Source organism: Sebastes fasciatus, chromosome 5, assembly GCF_043250625.1.
Source record: "Sebastes fasciatus isolate fSebFas1 chromosome 5, fSebFas1.pri, whole genome shotgun sequence".
Classification (NCBI taxonomy): domain Eukaryota; kingdom Metazoa; phylum Chordata; class Actinopteri; order Perciformes; family Sebastidae; genus Sebastes; species Sebastes fasciatus.
Window position 1 is genome coordinate 6419213 of NC_133799.1, and position 24705 is coordinate 6443917.

General features: G+C 41.0%; 1 protein-coding gene across 3 annotated transcripts in view; it reads right to left on the reverse strand.

Moving 5' to 3' along the window:
- The window catches only part of rabgap1l (RAB GTPase activating protein 1-like), a 154500-nt gene that overhangs the window by 26094 nt on the left and 103701 nt on the right, over nt 1-24705 (reverse strand). For 2 of the 3 annotated variants that reach the window (XR_012593846.1, XM_074634745.1), the window contains exons 15-19: nt 18142-18216; nt 16227-16352; nt 14155-14298; nt 9023-9064; nt 2607-2735 (exon numbers count right to left, since the gene is read on the reverse strand). Coding sequence is in view for 2 of the 3 variants with exons in the window: in XM_074634745.1 (XP_074490846.1) it covers nt 2607-2735; nt 9023-9064; nt 14155-14298; nt 16227-16352; nt 18142-18216 (516 nt within the window). In the remaining variant the exon portion in view is untranslated. Of the gene's footprint in view, nt 1-2606; nt 2736-4214; nt 4415-9022; nt 9065-14154; nt 14299-16226; nt 16353-18141; nt 18217-24705 lie in introns of those variants that run through there. The other variant, XM_074634746.1, reaches the window with a different exon arrangement.

Here is a 24705-nt window from a genome sequence, read left to right on the forward strand (position 1 = left end):
TAAATACAGACAGTGACAAATACAAGGAAATAAAACTGAATAAATGAGTGGAGAAACATAACAAATGCACATTCCTCCATACAGGGCAGGATGGTTCACTGAATAGTTTGATGGGCCAATGTGTTAAATAGCTCTACCACCATAACCAAAACACAGAAAAAAGGGAATATCTTTAGGAAGAATGGTTAGGGCTGAGGCTTATGAATGTGTGTGTTTATACCTGGAAAGTGTGTGTATTTCAGTTAGTGAGCATGTACATTACATGTTGAGTGTGTGTACAACTTAAAGGCCCGACATGAAAGTTTGCATTGCAGCAGGATTGTGCAAGAGTGCCGAAATGGCACCAAACCGCTAGAGATAAAAAGTGAGTCACAGCGCAGGATATCCTGTATGTAGAAAAACACAGAAATACACCAAACATGGGGGATCGTAAGCACATAGAGCCATGTGTCCTGCCAAAACGCCCTTGAGCACAAGACCACATCACAGCCTGATACTCACTGAAAGTCTTTCTAGATAAAGAAAGATGAAAAATGCCTAAAATGTAAAATATTAATTGTATGTAGATACAGAGAGACACAGAGAGAGCGAGCAGAAAGGGAGGAGGGTGGTGGACGAAAGATGATTATCTCTTCCATCTATCTCTGTCGACTCTTTCCTTCCTCTATCACAACACAAAAGCGCACACACACGCACACACACACACACACACACACACACACACAATATCATATACACAGTGTACTGCTTTTGGTCTCTGGTGACCTCAGCAAATTCTCCAAATGCCAGCAGCCTCATTAAGGTCAATAGGAGGATGATAACGTGTGTGTGTGTGCGTGTGTGTGTGTGTGTGTGTGTGTGTGCGTGTGCGTGTGCGTGTGCGTATCTAAGGGTATTTTTGTGACCACACAACCTGGTAAGCTTTGAAGAAAACTATGACATCCATCCAAGAAGCTATGTTTTATCTTCTATTGTCAGACTGCAGTCCAGACTAATGAACAACAACATACTAGAATAAAAATAGACCTAAGAAATAGCAAGGATGAATAACATGGCATATTTCAAAGGGTAACAGCAGACAACACAACTAAACTATACGTTAAACCTGCAAAACTACAGAGCATGTAGCATAAACTATAAAATATGGTCATTGTCTCCGTGACTTCACCCATAAGGTTCTGAAGAGCTGTTGTGAAGCTCAAGGTGGGTGGCTCCGGCCGTCGGCATCTTGGCAGTGACGACACATCTCTAACTCCCGGCTAATCCAAAAATGGGCAAAGAAGTGGAGGCGGCCTGGTACGGCACCTGTCACTCAAAGCGGCCTCATTATGCCGAATTTTAAGCCTTAATATAATTTAAATGGTGAGTTGTATAAAAATTCACCCCCTGTACAGTTGTCATGAGCGGGGTTTTGGCTATAGTGACCAAAACAGTTTTTTATTCCAGGCTGTAAACAGGTTTATTTCTGCTATAAAGTCGGGCATTTTAACATGGGGGTCTATGGGGATGGACTCGCTTTTGGAGCCAGCCTCAAGTGGCCATTTGAAGAACTGCAGCTTTTGCATTGGCTTCACTGCTCAGCACCGGAAGTTGCCGCTTGGTAGATAGTATACAGTGTTTTTTTTCCGCTGAAAACAGCTGCCTGCGGCCAAAAACGACGCTATGAGCGCTGAGAGTCAGCCAAAATAGTAAATTTTTGGACTGGTCAGCTAAACAATGAACTGAAACTCACTATAAAACTCCGTAAAGACAAGTGGACCTGCAAATTCAGTTGCCACACTGTCATTTGATACATAATTATTGTAAAACATTGTTTATAGCCGCTTTAAAGAATGCAGTAATCATCTGAGAGATTTTCCTCTCTGTCAGGCTTCTCCAACACAACAGAGATCCAACCCGCAGCGTCTCCAGTTCATAAAAGCATATCCTGCTCTAAACATCTGCTGTGTGGTAGCTCCTTTCCTGCTGCACAGAAAGTGATGTGTTTTACGTTTCAGGCTTGTTCGGAAAAAAACCCAGAATAACAGAGCAGTGACAATCCCCATGCCTGAAGACACAAAGAAATGACCTAAGGTAAAGAAAAGTAAAGACAGAAAGCCAAGAAATCCATGAAAGACGATGTCACAGTCCCACCTAGCGTACTCCTTTTGACTGACAGCTAATCTCTGTAAAATACAGTGTAAATAAAACACAAGTAACCCCAACTCTGGGCTAAAGAGATTAAAATAAATCATAAATGCCACAAATGCTCAGCAGTCAGTGTTAAATAAGAATAAACCATTACACCTGAGATCCAGGGATGTCACTGTGGTAGAGAGCACCCCATACTGCATTCAATCCTCACAACAGCCAAAACTGTACTTGACATGCTCAAGGACCTCTGACACCTCTGGTTAAAGGTATTTGAGTTTCAGTGGGGGATGTCAAGACAGGAATTCCTCAATGTGTTGCTTGGACTCATAACATAATCTCATTGTCACTCCAGGAATGATGTGTGTGTGTGCGTTTGTACAAGAGGTTTTTTTTATAGTGCAAAAGGTCTTGATTTTACAGTTAAACTTTAAAATATAGGTACGGGGAAAGCAAATGCATGTAAAGGTCTTTACCTTGATGTTGCAGGCCTGCTCCATAAGCCTGCGGGCGTTCTCCGCAGCTCTGTAGCGTTTAGGGAGCTGAACTCTGAAGAACTTGAGAGCCCCTTCGAAGTCCGCCTGCAAGAGGTCCTCTTTAGACGTCTGGAGCGAGACAAGAGGAGGGGGGGAGGAGGTGGTGGAGACAGATAGACAAGGGACGGTCATTAAGGGTCAGACATACAGAGCACACACACGCACCTCCTGCACGATTATGGCCAAAATGATAATCACGATTATTTTAATCAATATTGAGATAACGATTATTTATCACAATTATTCATTCATTTTAGGGACAACATATTTGTATTGCACTTTCACATTTAAATCAACAGAGCTCTGCTTTCACTTCCATGTTGTGCTACATTCCTGCTGATGTACAAATATTTGCATCAAATAAGACTTAAACGATTTCAAAAGGAGTAATAAACAGTATATTACTTTTCTACCCTGGACTGCAGACACAACATCGATTCCTTCAACTGTAGGGTGCGGTATGATCGCTGGTGGCTGGCTATATGGTGCAGCAATTTCCCTTCAGACCTTTAGCTTTCAACTCTTTTTCAGGTGTCTCTCTAACATGATCCTTAAAAGTCCTGTAGCATTGAAAGTGTTTTATTTATCACGCGTTGCTTGAAGCAGATTATTCTAATTTTGATCTTTTATATAAATCACAAAGAGCACAAGATTAATGACTAAAATAGCTAGAACCTAATAAGTTACTGTCTTGCAAGGTTGGTGTGAGCATACAGGTTAGAGCAGAGGGAATTGACGGGAAGGTTAGTTGTTTGAAAGCACTCCCCTCCATTGAAAACAAATGTTAAGATGCTGGACACAAAAAGCCCCAACTAGTGCAGTGGAGCTGCTCCATTGCTGAACTTGTACTGGCAGTGTGAATCAGAATTAAACAATCAATAACACCATCTTGTGGTGTAAGGATGCATTGTCACAGGAACTGTACTGTGCATGGCTGATGAACTCAAAGACCAAGTCTGTATTTATGTTTTTAAATGTGATCCATAGTAGACCATGTGTTGGCTGTCTAATGCTAAATGAGAGTATAGGATCAATTATTATGAAAAGTAACTTCTAGGCAGCATGAATAGGAGAAGGTGAAGACAGGTGTCCTTTTTTGAGTTGATATTTACATTCCAAGAGCTTCTGGTATGAGTTTTCCAAATTAATCTATTCGTGTTAGATTCAGGGTTTATAGCAGAAAGCTAACAGGCTAGCCATCTCTTGAAAATAACTGATAGGCAATTGGCTGGCACGTCTATCCAATGTGACATACAGAACAGCAGAATGTGCAAGCTTCAATTTCAAATGATGTCAAGGGTTAGAGGTCAAACCTTCACCACATCAGATGCAATAAATATTTCTTTGGCCGAAGTCAGAAGTGGAGAGACAGAAGTTGCTTCTTTGAGACATGCTTTCCTGCTTCTTCTGTCCTCATCAGTAGCTCTTTTCATTATCAACACAAGTCAAACTAACAACCACTCCTTTCTAACTCTAAACCCAACCATCCCTGCATGCTCAGCTTCTTTCACCCAGCGTCCGTTTCCCAGTCCCTCCCCCCTCTCTCACCGCCAGCAGCTTAGGGACGAAGAGCCGGTGTCCCATCCCAAGGAGACCCATCACCCTGCAGTATGATTCCGGTGAGGCCTGACTGCTGTTGGGCCTCTCCTCCGACTTTCCCTCTCCATCCTCCACCGCCCTGTGCACTGCAGCAAAGGGCAAGTGCGGGGTCAGGGCAGGTATAGGGGGAGGAGAGGGCGGAGGGGAGGGTGGAGGGGATGGCGGCGGGGTGGGGCAGGGGGAGGGAGAGGGGCGGTCCCGCTCCGGGGCCAGGGTGGCAGAAGACTCCAGCGTGTCGTCCGAACGTCCCAGTGGGTTTCTTGGAGTTGGAGGACGGGTGGACTGGGAGTTTTGAGTGTGTTCAACTTCGGTGAGCCGAGATTTGCCTTGAGGTCAGTGTCTAGCCAGGCCTGGTGAACGAGGTGACTGACCGTCTGAGAAGAGAAGCTGATTAAGCCAAATGAGGCAGTGACACAACAGACTGATGTTCAGGACGCCAGCTTCGAAAGAAGAGACGAGACGCTCATAGGATCACAGCAGAGACAGCCCAGGCATCCAAGGCATGCAACGATAACATTGATCCAGTTCAAAGTGGACAAGACGTCAGTGGAGGCCACTCAGCTTGTACCACTGTCAGAGCCCAGTAACGGCCACAAGGTGCAACAAAATAACAGTCAGAAAATGATGTATTGGCGCTGCTTTCGGCATAATGCTGAGTCTTCCAGCTACCTGCCAGACTGACTCTGAAATCCAGTCACACTACCCACTCTCATCTTCCCGTGCCAAACTCCCCCAACCAATTCCAATCCAGTATGCCGTTGCCTAGCAACAAAGCTGCTCAACACGTGGGCCGCTGCTCCGGCAAACAGCAGTGATGGATAAGTACTCCACCTTTTTTTATTTTTCCTTCGTTGTCAGACTTCAAAGACGGAGAGAAAATCTCCCTCAGTCTGCGCTATTGAGTGGCCTCAACGCTCAAGGCTCGGTAAGCGTGAGACGACACATCAAAGCACTCGATGCGTTTTGTACCCGGTTTCCAAACGGGAGGCCGCACCTGGTGTGAAGCTGACAGGATTCTTAGCTTTCTTTGAAATGTAGAACGACCTGAAATAATAGTATGAATCCTTTTATATGAAGAGCCCCAGTCTAATCCTGAGCCGGCGGTCCTGACGACATTGCAGAAGCAGACGAGATGTGGTCTGTTTGCATGGGAGAACGGCACTTTGCTGCCTTCAGGAAATGATGATGCATTTGTGTTTGTTTATGGCTGAGTGGATGCTGAACTCAGTCAGATTGAAGCCTGTGATGCACGAAACACAAGATGAGGTAGAAAAACAGAGTAAAGTGTATCACGATAGCCTCTCCGTGTCTTTGCTCTTCCTCTTCACTGATAAAACCGTCTGATCTGACCAGATCCAAACCAGTAAGAGCACAGTTCAGTCAACAGCTCCAGCATGGACTCCAGAGTCTGTCCCTCTGGCACATTTTCATCATCAGCATCAGCCAGGCATCCGGTCTGTATCGGTCAGTAGATCCTTTAGATGGGAAGCCAGCTTCGTCAGATGGAAAGTCACTTCTGCCTCTCAACAACAAAGGCCAAATGGATGAGTGTTTGCATGAGTGTGAGTGTGTGTGTGTGTGTGTGTGTGTGTGTGTGTGTGTGTGTGTGTGTGTGTGTGTGTGTGTGTGTGTGTGTGTGTGTTGTTATGCTATCAGGAGTGATGGTCCCGAGCAGCAGCTGGGGTGAGGCAAAGCAAGGAAACCACACAGTGTTTCCTGTCCACCGTCTCTCTCTTTTCCACTCTCTCAGCCTTCCTCCCTTTCTCTACCTCCTTACTTTCTCTTTGTTATGCTAACAGCTAATGGCTAGCAGCTACTGTAGCAGGGGCGGCTCCATTGCAGAGGTCTGGGTGGTGGACAGAGGTAGCGTGCTGAAGAAATGCATAGCGAGCCAACAGAGATGAGGAGGTAAAGAGGAATAGGAAGGAAAGAAGACAGAGAACGAAGAACTGTGGGAGAGAAAAAGCTCCAAGTACGCATCCACTGGAGGTAAAGATGAAGAGGAGAAAAAAAATGTAAAATAAGAAACATAAATAGCTTTCCTCCTCCAGGTCCAGATTGCTAACGCTATAGCTTATGCTCCTGTTGTGATGTGGATGGCGACTGCTAAGCAGGAGAGCGAGGGAGGTGAACACAGATGGAGGGAGGGGTGATGAGAGCGGAGAGGAGAGCAGGATGGAGGGAGGATGGAGGGAGGAGGAGGGAGCCTCGAGGGAGAATGCCGTCATGCCTGGCCAATGACAGACAGGCAGTGGAAGCCCCTTCCACCCTCCTTACATCCTCATTTGTTCTTCATTCCCGACCATCGCATGCACCACATCTTTCTGTCTGACACACTGAATGCATTATCGCCAATATATTGTGCAGGAGGGCTTTTTAAAACCAACCATGTAGGATTCATTTAGAGAGGAAATCCTGAGTGTAGGATTACAAAGTAAAAGCAAAAACACTTATATCATGAGACAATCTGCAAAATTGGATTGGCTTTATCAGTTTCAATGTAGGCCTGTTTAATGATATGTTGGTGTGTTCATGTATACTGTGCAGTTGTTTTACGTATGGAAAATAAATATTAGTATTGGCAGATATTCAGTATTAAAGGACTGGTTTTGGGGGCGAAACAAACTTGATTGGGGCATCCCTAGTGATCTTTTAATATGGCTATTTTTCTGTTAACAGATTTTGTAGCCTCCTATTTTTCCATCAGCATCTGTAAATGAGCACAAAATACTTGAGGATCTGAGAAATATTAAAAATAAACTAGTAAATAAATATAATAAATAAACTGATTGGACATGTTGTTTCTTATGAGCTGATTGGAGGACCAAGAAAAACAAAACACATCCAAGTATGGCTTTCTAACATACAGCTTTCCTGTCCAAACTGGCTTATAATGTCAAGTCAAGTTAAATATATTCTATAGCCCAATATCACAAATCACAAATTTTCCTCAGGGAGCTTTACAATCTGTACAGGATATGACACCCTCTGCTGTATACTGCCAGCCTTCATGTTCCTTTTAATATCTAACTGATACATTTGGTTTACTTGAGGTTTTATGAGCTGTGATGGTTTTTGAGGATATAGCAGAAAAAAGTGAAGCAGAAATTTGAGCAGTAAACCACTCGATAGTTAGATTTCTATTAGTTACTAGTAGTTAACATACCTTTTCTACATGTGTATCATGTTAAATGGGCGCTGAGAATTACATCTCAGCATAAAATTATCTGCGTTTTAGCTGATTTCCATTAGCGTTTTGTCTAAAGTTCTTTGTCACGTTTTTTCTAAAAGGAGTTCTTTATATCAAACTTAATCTGTAAAATAGTCTGAAAAGAAATATAATATTAAAAACACTGTTAAGTTATTTGTGTTATTCATTTCAGTAGCAGGAAAAACAACTACATGATGGGACAAGCCTGCTCTTCATCACCGGGTGTTCTTTAAGTTTCAGCTTGACTTCCACAAGGATTGTCCCATCAAATGAATGCCCACATTGACCAACCAGAGACCAGAGACATGCAATATGACACAGTCATTACCAAAACTCATCGATCCATCCCACCACAAAACAGATCTGATAACACAACAACTAGTAATTCAAAACCATTCAGCTCTGACGGCAACAACATGAAAGTTTGGTTTGGTAATATTTAAAAAAATATAAAAACTCAAGGAGATATTTTCTTTACATTTCTTTAACTACACTTAAAATTCAGACATCAATAGCATTTTGTGAGTTTATTTGTTGTCTTTTTTTTTCTTTTTTAATCTAGACCGTTTCTTTTTTAAATTAAAGTAACTAAAATCATGATTGATTTTAAACCAAATTGTTTAAATGTTATTAGTATGTGTGCCAACGCTATAGAATTTCTTTATACCACATCCCAAATTGTTTTTTATGGAAAATGATATTTTCTAATTCTAAATGATACATTACTTTATCAACCTCTGAGGGGGACTGTGTGGAAATCCTGTATGCACCCATAGCTGTACTGCTATTCTAAAAATGTAGATGCATGTGTTAATAAGTTAGTAACTTCAGCTGAAGGCGTTGGGTGTGCTAATTGAAAACATAACAAATAATCCAATTCATATACTGCTCAAAATATATGCTGCAACATTATAGTAAAATTATATAATGAAAGATATCATCTATTGTTTATCTATCTGTTGTGAAACATACTGCATCGCATTCAACCTGACGTTAAACATAGTGAGTCTTTACCCACAAATCAGCTTCCTAACTTCCAGATGCAATTTCTGATTTGAGCACTAGGGGGCAAGAAATGCCAACGAACAAACTCTCTGACCTCTTCACATCACATCAGACGCACAGTAGGATTTAAAGCACCTCTTCACACACAATGCCTCTTCTGCACAGTCATGCTTCCAAAAACATTGCACAGTACTTTCTTGTAACATTCTCACTAATAACAACTCTAATATACTGCTCAGAACATCTGCGCGCAACTACCATTTATATTGTTTACTTTTACATGCAATTAATCTCCAAAAATGCCAAAAAAAAGTCAAGATCGGCTTTTTCTTAAATCCACCTGGGTTTATCTTTGGTGCTCAAAACTAAATTAATATATCATCATACAAACAAAATATTGTTTTTCTCTTTTACTAAAGCAAAATGGATCCAATACTAAGCACGATTGAAAAAGGATTTTTAACATGAAAACTGATTTGATAGTTAAGCAAATTTACACAGATGGTTACAGATAAATGAAAGAATGACAACAAGTACTAACCTTGAGCAGGGCCAGGGCTACGTGAAAGATGATGCTCAGACCCTGAAAGAGAGAGAGAGGACAAATAGATATGAGTACAGACACAAGTAGAGTCATGTTCATGTGAATTGGCAAGTTTTTAAAAGTTTTAGTGTACTAGTGTTATTTGTTTCTGATAAATTGAAGCTGATAATTTTATTCAGGAACTGAAAATTACAGCAATTTATAGCTGTAAATTGCAGCTTTACATGTTGGCAGCTTAATTATTACCTAATCTTCTCAAAAATATGACTGAGACATCTGAAATCCTGTAAGGTTTAGAGCCAAAGGATACCAAAGAGAGGTAAAATATCAGATCTTGTCTACAGTGTGTCAGTATACAGTGATGGGATGCTCTGCTGCAGACACACTTCCTGATCTTACTGATTTAACATGAAAATAACTTGCATAGAAATATCTTCTTTTACAAATTGTAACAACTTCAAAGAAAAGAAACAAACACAGTAAAATATATTTGCAGTGAAATGAAAGCCATCACTAGATAGTAAAGATATATACAACCTCTAATAACTGCCATTTAAAACAAATAAAACATTCAGCAGAAAAGTTAAAAGTGGTATGGAAAGAGCAAGAAAGGAGAAAAAAGATTAAAGTCCTTAGAAAACACAACTACAAAGAAGACATTTATCCAGACAAGTAGATATCTGACCTGAAAACTATTGGCTATTTAAATGATTTATCTATCACAATTAACTTACTAACATTTATATACTGATGTCAAAAATGCTCACATAGAATCTTAAAATTCAGGTATAGCGATTTTATTGTACAGCACTTGTTTAGATTGTTTACTGCTTTATCGCTTAAGCCATTAATTGCAATGATTTTTGAAAAGTTCTGCACAGATTACGTTTATCAGCATTATAATTAAATGTAAAGGTAACGACAGCAAGAAGGAATCCTCACTGGGAGCTCAAAGTTGAAACACAATCTTAAACAATAAAGCAGAAAGAGGTACAGTAAAAGTGAAAAAAGGGAAAACCAGATAAAGCTAAAAGTTTACTTTGTTTTATTCATTACATGTATAATGTTTCTATATGAATCACCGATTATTGGGATAAGAAGTTTTGTTTCTATTCACTGCTATATGAACATAAATGCTGTGACTGACAACGTGTCTTTTCCTTCCTCTTTTGTCGACACAATGCTTCTGATTTTGACACAGAAAGAAAGAAAATGTAAAGCTGATGTCAGCTCTGCATGGGAACACCCGTCTTCCTGGTCTCCGTGACAACCAGTTCACATGGCAACACAGAGCTAAAAATATCGGGACAGCTCTAAAAATAACCGGAGAAAGAGAAAAGAGAGGGGGAGCTCTGCCTTCACACACCTATCGTTGTAGGCCTCAAGATGGAGCTACAGTGCTGAGGCAGGATCAAAGGTGCGTGCAAGAGAAAGAGAGATTATCTCAGGGTGTGTGTATCCGAGCAAGACAGATGCATGGGGAGAATGAGATAAACGTGCAAAAAGGGGAGACATCATGATATAGACTGGGAAGGTGACGGGGCAATAGGCCAAGAGAGGACTATATGATGAGTGCAAAAACAAATTCAGATGTGTGTCGAGCAGAGTTAAAGTCAAAGTAAAGTAAAATATATGTGTTCTGAGTTTGTCACACCACAGAAAAATGTGTTATTAACCACGCAGCCAAATTGGCACGTATATAAAATTAGGTTTCAAAATCGTGACAAAATAAGCAGTATTCTCTGCTCTGACACACCGGGGATGTGTCTGTTGAAGGGTCTGAAACCACGCCCAATCAGGGCAGTGAAGGGTTGATTACATGTTTACAGTTACAGTATATAAGACACCTCTTGTGGGCCATCTCAATGCTGCGTGCTACTTTTGCAGAATGTTAAAGAAAAGAAAGAAAGAATGAAGAAAGACAGAATGTTAACGTAAAAAAATGATCAAAGTAAACTGTTGAGGAGACTTCATCAAGGAAACACCACAGCTGACTGAGGGAGTATGAAGAGAGTGATTGATAAAACGGGATGAAGAAAAAAAGCTCACAGAAAGGGAACACGGACAGAGAGGGGATAAAGGAAAGAACAGGAAAGATGAAAAGTGTAAATAAATATGAATAAAGAACAAATAAGTAAAGATGGTGAAGAGACAGTACTGGTGTTTAAAGAGAGAAAAAAGATAAGAAAATGATAGACACACTACTGGTTAAATAAATATAAGATTGAGTCAGCAAACATGGAATGAGAGACGGCAGGAGAAAGAAAACGCGCAGCAAAAAAGTTGTGAAAGAAATGTCCAGAAAAGAGACAAAAAATGACACAAAAGGAAAAAGATGGTAGACAGAGGAAGCAATAAAGGAGTGGTAGAAGATGATGGGGAGAGCCAGGAAGAGGAGGGCAGACAGAGAGGGATGTAGGAGATGAGGATTCTGGTTTAACAAGCAGATTCTCATCATGCGGCTCATTGGGCGAGAAAGACCTGGGAAACTTTTAATTGTTCTGCCTGAGGCCAATAGGAGGACAGAGGACGGGGGAGAGAGAGAGAGAACGATGTGGAGGGGAGAGGAAACAAATAGGGCACTTGACTTTTGATGTTTTATGTAATAAAACTTTTCACTAATAATCCATCACCTTTCTCTCTTTCTTTTGTACACACAAACATAAAAGTAAAACATAATTCTAGAAAGCAATGGTGGTGGATATTAAGTTCTTGTGCTTTACATTTAAGGTCAGCATTTGATACAGTGGATCATGCTATTTTGCCAAGTCACCTGGAAAAATTGGTCCACGCAATAGCCTACTGCTCTTGAACTGTTTAGATCTCTCCGACAGAACTCAAGCTGTTGTGAGGACGCGTCATACTCTGAGAACCACGCCGAAAACAATCGGCGCCACGATATAACCGAGGGCTGAAACGCTAACAAAATGCCTGTAGCTAGTTAAAAACATCCGATTTCAGCACGTCAAATTTTAGTGCCCTATGTCTACTATTGATAAATAAATGATGATGGATGAGTATTAAGTTGATGAAGTTAGCAGGCTACTGAAGTTAGCTAAGGCACCTGCAAACATAATACTGCATAGCTTTCTGATTTATCCACATTCCACTATAACGCAAGTTGCATACTGTCAAAATGCTTTAGCTTAATTTATAGAAATATAGTTACCCTAAAACTGACATTTGGACAAAATGCTTGCTGCACACACAGGCATACTGAGTGTCACGATCCCACAGTTTTCCCCATTCTTGCTGCTGATGCCTCACTTTTGCCCTCCTAAAGACTCAGTTTTTCAGTTTGGCAGCTTATAAAAATTTAATATGGGTTCTTCACCGTGTTGGTAGTGCATCTCACCACACAGCACCTTTTAGGCATTTTTCGGTTGTTTGCTAGCAGACGGAATTGACAAGGAGGCACCTTCACACAATACAAAGTCAACGAAGAGCGATGAATTGTTTTCAGCTCTGATGTGGGTGGGACTTAATTGCGCTATATCTCTATGGGTAAGGCCTCCTCTTAATCTGCTCATGTTGGACGTGGTGTTCCTCAAGGCTCTATTCTCGGACCCTTGTTACTTTGAGTTTCTACGCATCAAACAATATTCATTTTCCACAAGGACGCAGCTGCATGGTTCCACCTCCAGATAGAGGGTCTCACTCTACACTCCCAGTCCATCCTCATTACACATTTGGCTTCACCAGTCTGTCTGGCAGCCGCACCGGCCACCTGATCTGACTCACCAGCCGGTTGTGATCGGCTGAAAGCTCCGTTTCTCTCCTCACCCGAGTCCCCAAATCATACGGCTGCAGATTAGATCATACTCGGGTGTGGGTCCTCAATCTTACGGTGTTTTTGTACAGGTACACTTATGAACTACCTCATGGTTGAACATGGTGTTTGTTTCAGACAGTCAGTGAATGAAGTGTTGAACTATTGAGTCCTAAGGGAATGTCCTCCAAGAAAAAAATATTTTATAAAAATCATTTTATCATCATCTACTTTTGTTTTTATACTATTCTAGTACTTGCTTTAACTACTTTTATTTCCTGCCTAATTATCTATGTTTTACTTTCGGCATTTGTATTTGGTGTATTACTGAATTTATGAATCATTTTCTTTCTATTGTAAATTACTCTGTAGCACTGTAAAAAATGATGATGATGATTAAAGTTTATTATTTACATTATACATGCTATGACAAAAGAAATCAGTTTGAGCTTTTGAGCATCGTAGGATTTGTTTGTTTTTTATGTTTTAGAGATTTGTATCTTTACCATATGAACATGGTTGTTGTTAGCCATCACAGCTGTCGAGCTAGCAGCTTGTGAAAGACTTCGGTGACGCACAATGAGCGCATGGACAGAGTGCGCGCAGGCTGACAGGTAGCCTGTCCAATCATTACATTCATATCGAATGAAATGGTTGGACGGGTTTATTACAGTCCTGCGACAGCCACAGATACCAGATTCTTTCTTTTTTTTGCCAGAGCATTTGATTTATTGATTGCTGTCGGGATGTAATGCAAATTACAACAAATATGACAATAAATGTTTTTGAAGAATATTACCAACCCTTGCTTTAAGTAAACCAGTGGCTTTTTTGAAAGACGGTCTCTTCAGAGGAGTGTTCAGAAAAAATGCTTTAGAACATGAAGCACTGATTGGTATCAGGTCAAGTGGTCCTAATGACATTAAATCAATGATTGTATCTGCCCTTAAAAGCCTGATCGGTGCATCCCTATTGATTACATTGGGAAGATATTAGATCAAACCAAAGAGCAGAATGCAGATGGATAAATGCTGGTACTGGTTTAACTTAGCCTTAAGTGCTCTCTACTTGCAGCCACTGATAGCTGGTCAGTAGAACAGTACAGTTGAACCAACTCCTCCTCCCTCCATCCTTCTCTTTCCCCTTTTCCTTTCATTTCTCCTTCCTCCAACCTTAATGGTTCCCATATTCCCTCAAAACATCCCAGTAACCTTTATCACCCCTTCCGTGACTTTCTTTTCTACCTCCTTACTGTTCCTGTCATCTTTCTGACCCTCCCCTCATTGTACGCTGGACAATGTAGACCAAATCACTCTTCATATACCACCAGTTTAAAGTAGTGCAGTGAGCCAAATTATACCTCACAGAGCAGCAGGTCAGTGATGTGGAAAACCATGCACAGGGGGAACTTGGCAGTGAAGAGGGTGAGGAACCACTGAGAGGCGTACATGTGTGCCTCCAGGTTCAGCTCCTGGAAGTGGGACCACAGGTCTGGAAGCTGTTCCTGTGGGAGCAGATAGAAGAGGAGGAGGAGGAGGAGGAGGAGGAGGAGGAGGAGGAGGAGAAACTTGTGAGATGAAACAGCATTTACAAGAACAGAAAGATGTGGCTCTGTTTGTCATTTCAATTTAACATTATTTCATTTTTACTCATCCTTTATTAAATCATGCCGTCTCACTGAGATAATAATCTCTTTCAAGCGAGACCCAAGAACAAAAGAAAAAGTTGAAAAAGACACATAACACAATTCAGTATCACGTCCCAGCTCCCAAACAGCCAGAGACATTATTCATACATTGCACAAATTGTTAAACTTCCAGCAAATACATTAAACACAAAATTTGACATTTACAAATCTGTAACGAGATTCTACCATTGTTGAGCAATATGTTTCATTAAATGTATAAAGTGTATGAGCAATAGAATTATATTATTCTGGGTACTTCATTTGATGAGGGTACCTACATTTCTTATTATTGTCTTTCCTCACCATTTGTTTGTTCTAGTTCATCTGTTTTTATATACAGAATATAAAATGTATACCTGAAAAAGACAGAAACTTTCAAGTAGAAAAGTGTGCATCTTAGTGTCCATGCATGTACAGTGAATAAAGGATTCATCCATTCAGATAGCAATCCACTCTGGCAGCCAACATTTACCGCGCCACATGACACCTGACTGGATCAGATAGTGAGCTCCCACCTGTACGCTAATAATTAGCAGTCAATGCTAACATCCTTACATTGAGCGTATTTGGTCGATGCTAACCGAGTTGATCTTGATGCTGAGAGACGACTGCTAGCAGGGCCGGGATGGATTTCAGGGCTAAATTAAACTCTACTCAGTGAGTGGATTTAGGCTGTAATACCTGAGTGGGATGGGACTCAACCAGCACCACGATCATCAGCCTCAACAGACAGAAAGGATGCTGTTTAGCCTACAGAAGCTGCAAGTCTCATACACACACACACTTAGAAGTAATTCTTGTTATATTCTATTATATTTTGTGACCAGAAACGAGTCAACAAGGCAACAACAAACACGTCGTCCCCCACGGATGATGCAATCACTGGTAACAGGCTCTACGTTTTTGAATATGACCAAGCTTTCCTTGCTTTTATGGAAAATGCAAATACATTTTGTAAGGCTATTTGCACTGTCTGCTAGTCTCTTCTTTTTAGTGGCAACCAGTATGAGCAATTGCACAAACCCTGCATTCAATCATTAATTAAATGAAACTGCCCGAGGGACCTTCATTCTCAAGAAAGTAAAAATGTAGGAAACTCAAATCTAGTGTAAATTAACAGTCTGTATAACGAGGAGAGCTGGAAATGTGAAGTGAATTTCATGGCATTTAAACTTATCATGTAGACAAAACGACTGATTAACATGGCCAAGGCATTTAAATTTCTGCCACTAAGTGATGAGATTTAATATTTCTTCAACTACGCCCTGAGGTGTCTGAAAAACGTGTGATGAACGAACAAATAAAAGAAACTGTGATCAATGGACTGATGAAACTGGGAGTGACTTGAAGCCGAAGACTTATAGGGTCACAAACCGGGAGGAGGTATTTCAGGAGCCACTGGCTACGGAAGTAAAATTCCCATTAAATTAGGGGGATCTATTGGCAGAAATGGAATTTAATATTAATAAGTATGTTTTCTTTAGTGTATAATCACCTGAAAATATAAATTTTTGTGTCATTGTTACCTTAGAATGAGCTGTTTATATCTACATAGGGAGCGGGTCTAAATGGAAATTCAGTACGAGGAAAAAACACTTCCACAACCAGCAGCCCCTCCCACTTTTCAACTCATCTAACTGTCCGTCCATCCAGTCAGGGTCGTCTTCTCAGCATTATGTGACTTTCCATTGCATTGTTACACACTCCATTACATTTCAAATATTATAAAACATTGCATCACTGACCTGCATCAGCCTCTCCAACTGGAAGAACTTGCAGTGAAGATCCTCAAAGTTGTTTTTGTAGAGAGCTCTGAGGCCGTACTCATACATGATTTTCACCAACACACAGAAGGCCTGTTCCTCCGGCATCTGAAACCACATGGATAACGATAAACTACAGCGACATGAACTAAAACTGACTGTCCAAAATGTACATCTGTTGCCACCAAGGAAACCAGGACACTTTGTCTGAATCTCCACATGACAACTGTCGGTCACGCAGTCTTCAACCAGAACCAGACACATTGTAGTATCCAACGTTATCTGACTGGCTCTAAATAAAGCCTGAAGGACAGAAGAAGAAGGTGAAGGTGTGAATGACATGAAGGGACATACTTCATGGTGTTTACATTGCAAGTGTGTGCAAAATTCTGCTTTTATGCGAGTGCTTCGTTGTGTGTTGCTTGGATGAATGAAGATAAGAGGCATGAGAGAAAGCTTAAAACTGTGTGTGTGTGTGTGTGTGTGTGTGTGTGTGTGTATGTGTGTGTGTGTGTGTGTGTGTGTGTGTGTGTGTGTGTGTGTGGGTACACACACGGTGAGGTGATATTTAATCAGAGTGACAGTATGTGTTTGGGGCTGAATGGGCTCCTGCAGGTAAACCTGAACCCCTATTAATATTCCTGACATCTCCTCTATAACCTCTCCCTTCTTCCTCTTCTTCCTCTATAACCCGTCTGCCTCCTCCTCCTCCTGTATAACCTCTCTTTCTTTTACTGCTGCTATCTCTCCCCCTCCTCCTCTTCACCTTTACAGCCTCCACCTCCATAACTTCCTCCTGTTTCCCTCCTCCTCCACTCTCCTATCTTTCCCTGTGTTCTCTCCCTTGTACATCATGTTGTGTCTTCACCAAACTCTCCTCCACGAATCTCCTCACCCCACCTCCTCCTGACCTTTCTTCCCCTCTTCCTCAGTCTTCCTCCTCTTTAACCTCTGCTGCCCTTGTTATTTGGACTTCAACCAAACTTCCTCCTCCACTTGGGAATCTCTCCTCCATCTGTCTTAGTTTTAACACCTTCCCCACATCCAAATTGCAGGTGCGTTTTACGAGCAGAACAGACAAGACAAGAAACACTAAACAAAGGATTGAAAAGAAAAAAATGAACTTAAATATGTGTGGAGACGGTAAAAAGAAAAGAAGTTCTTTAAGACATGTGTGTCTGTCAGTGACCTTGAAAATAAATGTGTGAGAGAGTGAATGAGTGTCTTGCTAACATCTTTCCCACTTCTCATTTTCTGCTATGACAGTCTTGTGCTTTCAGCTTTACCTTCTTTCACACTCTCTCACTCCCTCTATTCATCCACATCATTCTGCTATGAAGTGTTTTCATTCCAGCGGTCAGCCAGAGATGTGGGTTCCGTCTCTCTCTCAGCCACCATTTACTCTTTTATATTGTACCAGCTCTGCTTTATTATACACCTAGCACAGGCTAAGAGACGTGGTTTCTATAGATGCAGAGAGGCGTAGGTGCAGCTGCACAAGGTTGACATATTTTCTTTCTTAAAATGTTAATCATGCAATAATTTCTTCTCAAACACAGTCTGTAGCATCAAGGTAGCATTCGAGCAGCGTCAGACAGCTTTTACTTTGAAAGCATGGTGCAAGACAAAAGCACCAGAAGCCAGTACTTCTGTAAATGTAAAGGAGGTAAATGTAATAGTTTTACTTTTAGGCTTTACTAATGTTGTTGAGAATGTGTACGTACAGAAAGTGGACAAAATAACATAAATACATGTTATTGTAAGCTTTTATGTTTTGTTCAACCCGGGTTTGTATGCCTGCGTGTATGTATTAGATCCATCTAGTCCTCTATCTGGTGCATTATCTTGCCTATGAGACGGCAGGCTCAGTGGATGGATGGATGACAAGGTAACTCACGTGCAGCAGGAGAACAGCAGCGAGGAATGACTGACCCTGGCAATACCCTATTTCCTCATCGTAGACAGAGTAGGCCTGCGAGAGAAAAAGAAAAAGAGAGATGAGAAAAATTCAGTTTGGTTATTCTATCAGCAAGAAATCAGAGGTCACATTAACATGGTCTTGTATAAATTGAAGATAGTTTGCCTCCTTGGGCATAAAAAAACGGATAAACACACTCCAAACATACTCAAAAAGCATGATGGCCAAGCAAAACTCCTTCATAAGCCTCTAAGAGCGCTCTCATTGTAGGTATGACAGGTGGCGTTGAGAAATGCCTTTGCAACTCAACTCACCAACTGCTACTCACATTAAAGGTCTTATTGATAACATTTTTATGTAGATGAATATTTAAAAAAACAAAAACAATTAAAAGTATGGATGTGTGTATGCATTTGTTTATCTCTGTGGAAGATATCTGATGTTCGGTTTCCACTTCTAACAAGGCTTGTAAGCCAATAGTAAAACGACGTTGGTATCAAGTGGTATCTCTGTGTCATCAGTGATCAAGTTGTTTGAGTTTGTGCCTGGCAACCACTTGTTGTGAAGTAAATGCAATGGAACGGGGGAGGGAGAATGTGACATCTAGTGACTGAATTATATCAATGTTATCAATAGCATCTTTAAATATAAATTAACGACAAATCCTTATTCAGAAAGCACCATGTGTCGGGTGCCCCGGTAGCTCATCTGGTAGAGCGGACGCCCATCGACCAAGGCTGAGTCCTTACTGCAGCGGCCTAGGTTTGAATCCGACCTGTGGCCCTTTGCTGCATGCCGCCCCCTCTCTCTCCCCCTTTCCAGTCTATCAACTGTCCTGTCAATTAAAGGCCAAAAAGTCCCAAAAAATAATCTTAAAAAAAAAATCACCATGTGAAATTCTCTCAACAATAACTACTTTTCTCAGTATACAATATATAACGGTGTATATATATTGTATATGTCTTGTTGCTTTCAAACTGATGTATCAGTCATGGTAATCAAATGGGTTATAATTATTTTTCTAATAAATTGTTCTACTTTTAAATGTGTTTATTCCAGCAAACAATTATTATTATAGCATACTGTGACTGTTTCATATTCTCAATAATCTGGTACTATCATGACGCCGAAAGCATCAATAACAGATGAATCGTTCAATTTGATTAGTGACATATTCTTTAGTGCAAGGACATTTCTACAATGCATCCTAATTTTCATGAATTTGTTCTTGAGATGTGTCTTTATTGGAGTGTATTTATTGTATTGTTACTTTTAAGGTGCTCACTGTGAACAGTAGTGGAGTGGTGTACACTGACATTGAGAAATCTGTGAGTGTACATTTTTATATGCTGAAGCTGGTGTATGAAACTGTCAAATTTAACATGATTTTTGATTGAATGGTATTGTGACTAATGTAATCAAAACTGCTACTGTGTCCCAACCTTGTTACTTTTTGCGATGCTAATAAACAATAATTCCTTAAACTCTGGGAGACTTACATACAGTACATGTTATCACAACCATTGGCAGGTGCTTATTATCTTTTTCTATACTCATTATTTACCCAGCAAGGCAACCTGAATACTGTTCTGCTACTCAATGTCTTACACAGTTACAAACATTCACACCATGGGGCTGCACAGTTCAACCACAGTGTGATACAGTTACACCAGTCAATGAACAACTCCACTGCAGCAGCTAGGGGATTTAGTGTCTTGCACTTCAGTGTTGAGGGAGGGGGGGGGTTGTCAGCCCTGGGTTTAACAGTCTGTCAGTTTAACTGTTACATACAACATTCAATAATGCGGCTTTAGTTACTTGTTGTCTAATATAGGTTATAGTAGCACGAGCATGGATATAGAACAGTAATTAACTATGCTTGAGTCGTCATGAAAAATGTGTTTCTTGTGACCACGTGGTAGAGTATGGTAATATTTTTAGTATGCTGAGGAATCCCAGCTTCCTTTTCAGAGTCATCTGAACATCATTTGATCTTAAATGCTTAATGCCTTGTTGATGTAGAGCATCAGTACATACAGAGACAGTTTCTCACTCCAGTACCAGTGTTTTTTCTTTTTTCATAGGAATTTCCCTGGGGGCTCTCTCTCTCTCTATCTTTGGTTTTTCTCTTTCTCAGTCTCAACCTCTCTTCTCTCACCTTTTAGCTCACTATGAGCCATCTATTCACTAAATACTGAGCAAAGTCCCTGTATCTAATAACATAACACCAAAACTGAAAGAGTGACAAGGTTGCAGTGTGTAACCATTCGCAATTCCACACATTTCATTTTTATGACAGACTCTGTAGCCTTAAACATGCAACAACTGATATATTTGGCCACTAGGGGGCAGCGGAAACAAGATGTGAACACAACACTGACATATCACCTTTTATGTCAATATGTTGGGAGCCGTGTTTTTGGCAACCTTGCGAATTTAAGTCAATATTAACTCTGTTCGAGCTCTGATTTTGGTCTCTACAAAAACCTGAGGGAAATATCTGTCTCTTAAGCTGCTAAATGTTCCACTATGTCCATATGCTAGACTGCTGTGTACAGTGGATTTTTAGAGCTTTTTTGCTGCAGCCGAAATCAACACTATGAGAGCGGTGAGAGTGAACCAAAACAATAAAGATGCGCTCAACTCAAAACAATGAGTTGAAACTCACTATAAAAGCTCCGTAAGGGCGAGGGGAGCTGCAGATTCAGATGCCAATTCTCTGTAAGTTCATCACTACGGATGACTTTCAGACAAACAATTTTTACATTGTCATTTATAAAAATATTGATTGTATAAAATCAGATGCCTTTACTCACTGTCATGGCACCAATGCAACATAATAAAATGTGTGTCACTCACCACAAAGACCAGCTGCTATTGACAAAGAAAACTTAGCCTTGGGTAGGAATGCCACTGCCACTGTTAAAGCCTGATGGATTTTGAATAGTAAGGCAAAGAAACTCGCCACGCCAAAAAAACAACAACGTCTCACCATTGCAGTACGATACGATACGATACAACTTTATTGTCTGTTAGTAGTAAGAGAAGAGGTGGCCTGTCTAATATCAGAAACCTAGCTGGTTCTGTCATTAAAGCATGGAAGAAGAGTAACCTTCAGATGACCGTTCGGGAGAGGCGCTGTCTCAAAACGGTCGGCAGATGACACACCCCACCAATCATGCTAATGAGCAAACAGACAGGCCTTTTCACAGTGTAAACACGGATCCAGGGAGAGGCAAATCTGTCTAAAACCATTCGACTTTCATTTTGTTTAATGGGAGAGAAGGTGACGACCACATCACACAGCTTCCACTCTTATCTGCCAATATCCTTGCAAGACATACGGACTGTAAGAAACATACGTTATCACTGAATCGTAATTCCAATGAATGCCTAATGTCTAATGTAAATAAAATGGGAGGCATCAGCAGTAAGTGAGGCACCATACACTGCAGGTAAGCCACCTCACCTGACTCCTACATAAAAGCTGGCAGGCAAAACCAGAAGCCCCGCAGCCTGAATTATTTGAGAGGTCAGCAGCACCAGAACTGATCACGGACCCAGAGAGCGTAGAAGAGATACCCTCTAATCATATGCACCTGTACAAATGTTTGGGCAGTTATACATACGTTGTGTGGAGTTAAATGAAACGTACAATTTTAATATCACCATTAAATATTATGTGTTTAGTTCCGCTCTTATCCAGAGCCACTTGAAATGATTCAGCTGGTAATAGTTCAATATCTCCCTCACAGATATTTCAGCAGCATGCTCGCTCTTTGATGGACATTAACTTCAACAGCAGTCAAACCTCCGCACATCGGGTTAAAAGATCCTATCCCCCTTTCCATGCTTGAAAAATGAGTGTGGACATCCAGAGCTCCACTGCTGATCTGTTCAGCTAATTTGGGGTTTGATGTGGAGGTAATGGAGAAGTCTTGTGGAGCAGTCTGGAGTGTAATCTACAAGCTGACATGCTTGATGGAGTGTGGCATTCACATGTCCCCAACTCGGCTGGGAGAAGTGCATGCTGACAGATGGATGGGGGAGGTCCTGGTGGGTGAAATCTAAATTTGTTAGCCTGAGCAGATAATAGGCTCAGAGGGGTGGATTGTTACATCTATATGCCTAGTTTCTCATAACCATAAGCCCCAGAGTTTTATTCTTCCATATGTGTATAACTTTGGAGAAAACTTTTTAGGCAGTACAGCTGTGTTGATAATCATTATAACGTATGTGTGGGTTTCTCATTGCTGGCAAATCGCACCTATAGTCCTTGAACATTCTGTCTTGTATTATTACTACAAAAGCGATCGTACTTAGAGAACGGTTTCATTCCATCGTATATATACTGTAGGTCATAGGTTAATCATGCAACAGCCAATGGAACCACTCTACTGTAAAAGTGTCCTTGAGCAAAATCATGAATATGTGAACACTTCATTCCAGAGAAGTGTTTCACCGAATCTATTAAAAAGATATGTAAACTAGCTGAGGGATATTGTGCCAGTGGCAAAAGAAAGCCAAGACCACATTATCATCGCATTATTATTGGAAAACCAGATCATTATTAATCACTTTCAAGGTGGCATAGAAACAAAACTGTAAGAGATCATTAAAGGAATAGTGTAACATCCATAGCTATGTTTTCATTAGTGTATAATCAACAGAAACTAAGAATCATTGTGTTTTCGTTAGCTTAGAATGAGCCCTTCATATCTACATAGGGAGCGGGTCCTCTTCATGGAGTCCGCCATGTTGCTCTGCCATGTTTCTACAGTAGCCCAGAACGGACAAACCAAACACTGGCTCTAGAGAGAGACTTTCACGTTTTTACGTTACCTGAAGGCCACCGTAGTTCTCCGACACGCTTGTGAAACTGCGGTAACGTCAGCTGCCACTGTCTGACTTCGTTGCTCCTAAAGTAGTGTTATTATGGTATGGATGGCCTCTGAGGGAGGCAAACAACGTTACCGCGGTTTTGCACTCGGTGGCTCACGTTACCGCAGTCTTGGAGAGGGAGGATCCTATACTCTGTACCTTTAATGGTCCAGTATGTAGGATCTGGTGCTATCTAGCGGTGAGGTGAGGAGATTGCAACCAACTGAAGCCTCTCCCGTGTGTCAAGCGTGTTGGAGAGCTACGGTGGCCGATGTGTGTGCCTACTTGGGAAGTAAGTGGTGAAGCAAGACAAAGAGAGCGGAGACGACGGGAGCGGGCAACGTTATCGACTCCGGCCCAACCAGGAAAAGTTAACAGTGTTTGGTTTGTTTGTTCGCAACATGACGGACTCCATGGAGAGAGGACCCGCTCCCTAGATATAAACAGCTCATTGTAAGGTAACAAAAATACAGCGATTCTTATTATCAGGTGATTATACACTAAAGGAAACTACTATAACTATACTATACAACTATACTTATTAATATTATATTCCATTTCTGCTAATAGATCCCCCTAATTGTTACAAACTGGTCTTTCAAGACCTCCGTTGAAATATTATAATGCAAAAATTGTGTGCTTTTGCACATTGTTATTAATGTTCTATAATCTCAGGTATTGCTTTTATGATTTGGTTTACATAATATCGTTTTTAAAGGTATTTTTTAGGGATTGCATGCCTTTATTACACAAAAGTAAAGGGATGAGGGCAGAGAGAGATAGGCAATGACATGCAGTAAAGGCCCACAGCTGGATGAGAACAGGGGATGTTATGGTTCATGGTTGACACTTTGACCCCTGAGCCAGCAGGGAATCCCGTTCATATATTTTTAAGAAGTACTGAATAATGAGAAATGTAAGAATATCAAAGCTTTGACTATTAAGACTTTGTAGCCTGAGGTCTGTTTCCATGGTAATATCCTTTTTGTGATAAATCACTGGCTCGGTGTACAGTAGAAAACAGTTTCTCACTTTTGTAGATCCAATGTCAGTGTCAGCTTCAGAATAGGAATGGATTCAGCAGGGCAACTCTTATTCTAACAAACCATACACAAATCTGATCCTGATGGCGGTCACCAGGATATCAACTGGTATCCTGAATAATGTGTGCATGGAAACACTCAGTGATCACTGGGATATGCAACATTAGCCTGGTTGATGAGGCATTATCATGTTTGCTTTTCCCCCCCGCTTTGTTTAAGTTTTGTTTCCATGGAAACATAGCAGATATTCTCTTTATCCATTTATCTGAGAGTCGCAGGTTTTGAATCCCCACACCAGCTGGGAGGATAATGCTCTCCTCTCCCACTGTCAGAGACTTGAGTGAGGCAGTCAACCCATGACTGCTCCAGCAGGCCTTCTGCGTGACCACCAGTAGATATGTGAGGTTGTACAGGTTAGCTGGAAGTGTGACTGAGTGGAGCATTAAGAGAATGAAGCACATTATCACTGAAAAAGAGCACAGAACTCAGGTGACCTTCCCCGGAGAATAAAGGTTAGAAAATAAAAGACTCCAGGCTTATTACTGAGTAGGATATAAAGATGAATATAAACTTTGTCCTGGATTCTCTGTGCCTGTAACCCACTCATGCCTCAAGATCC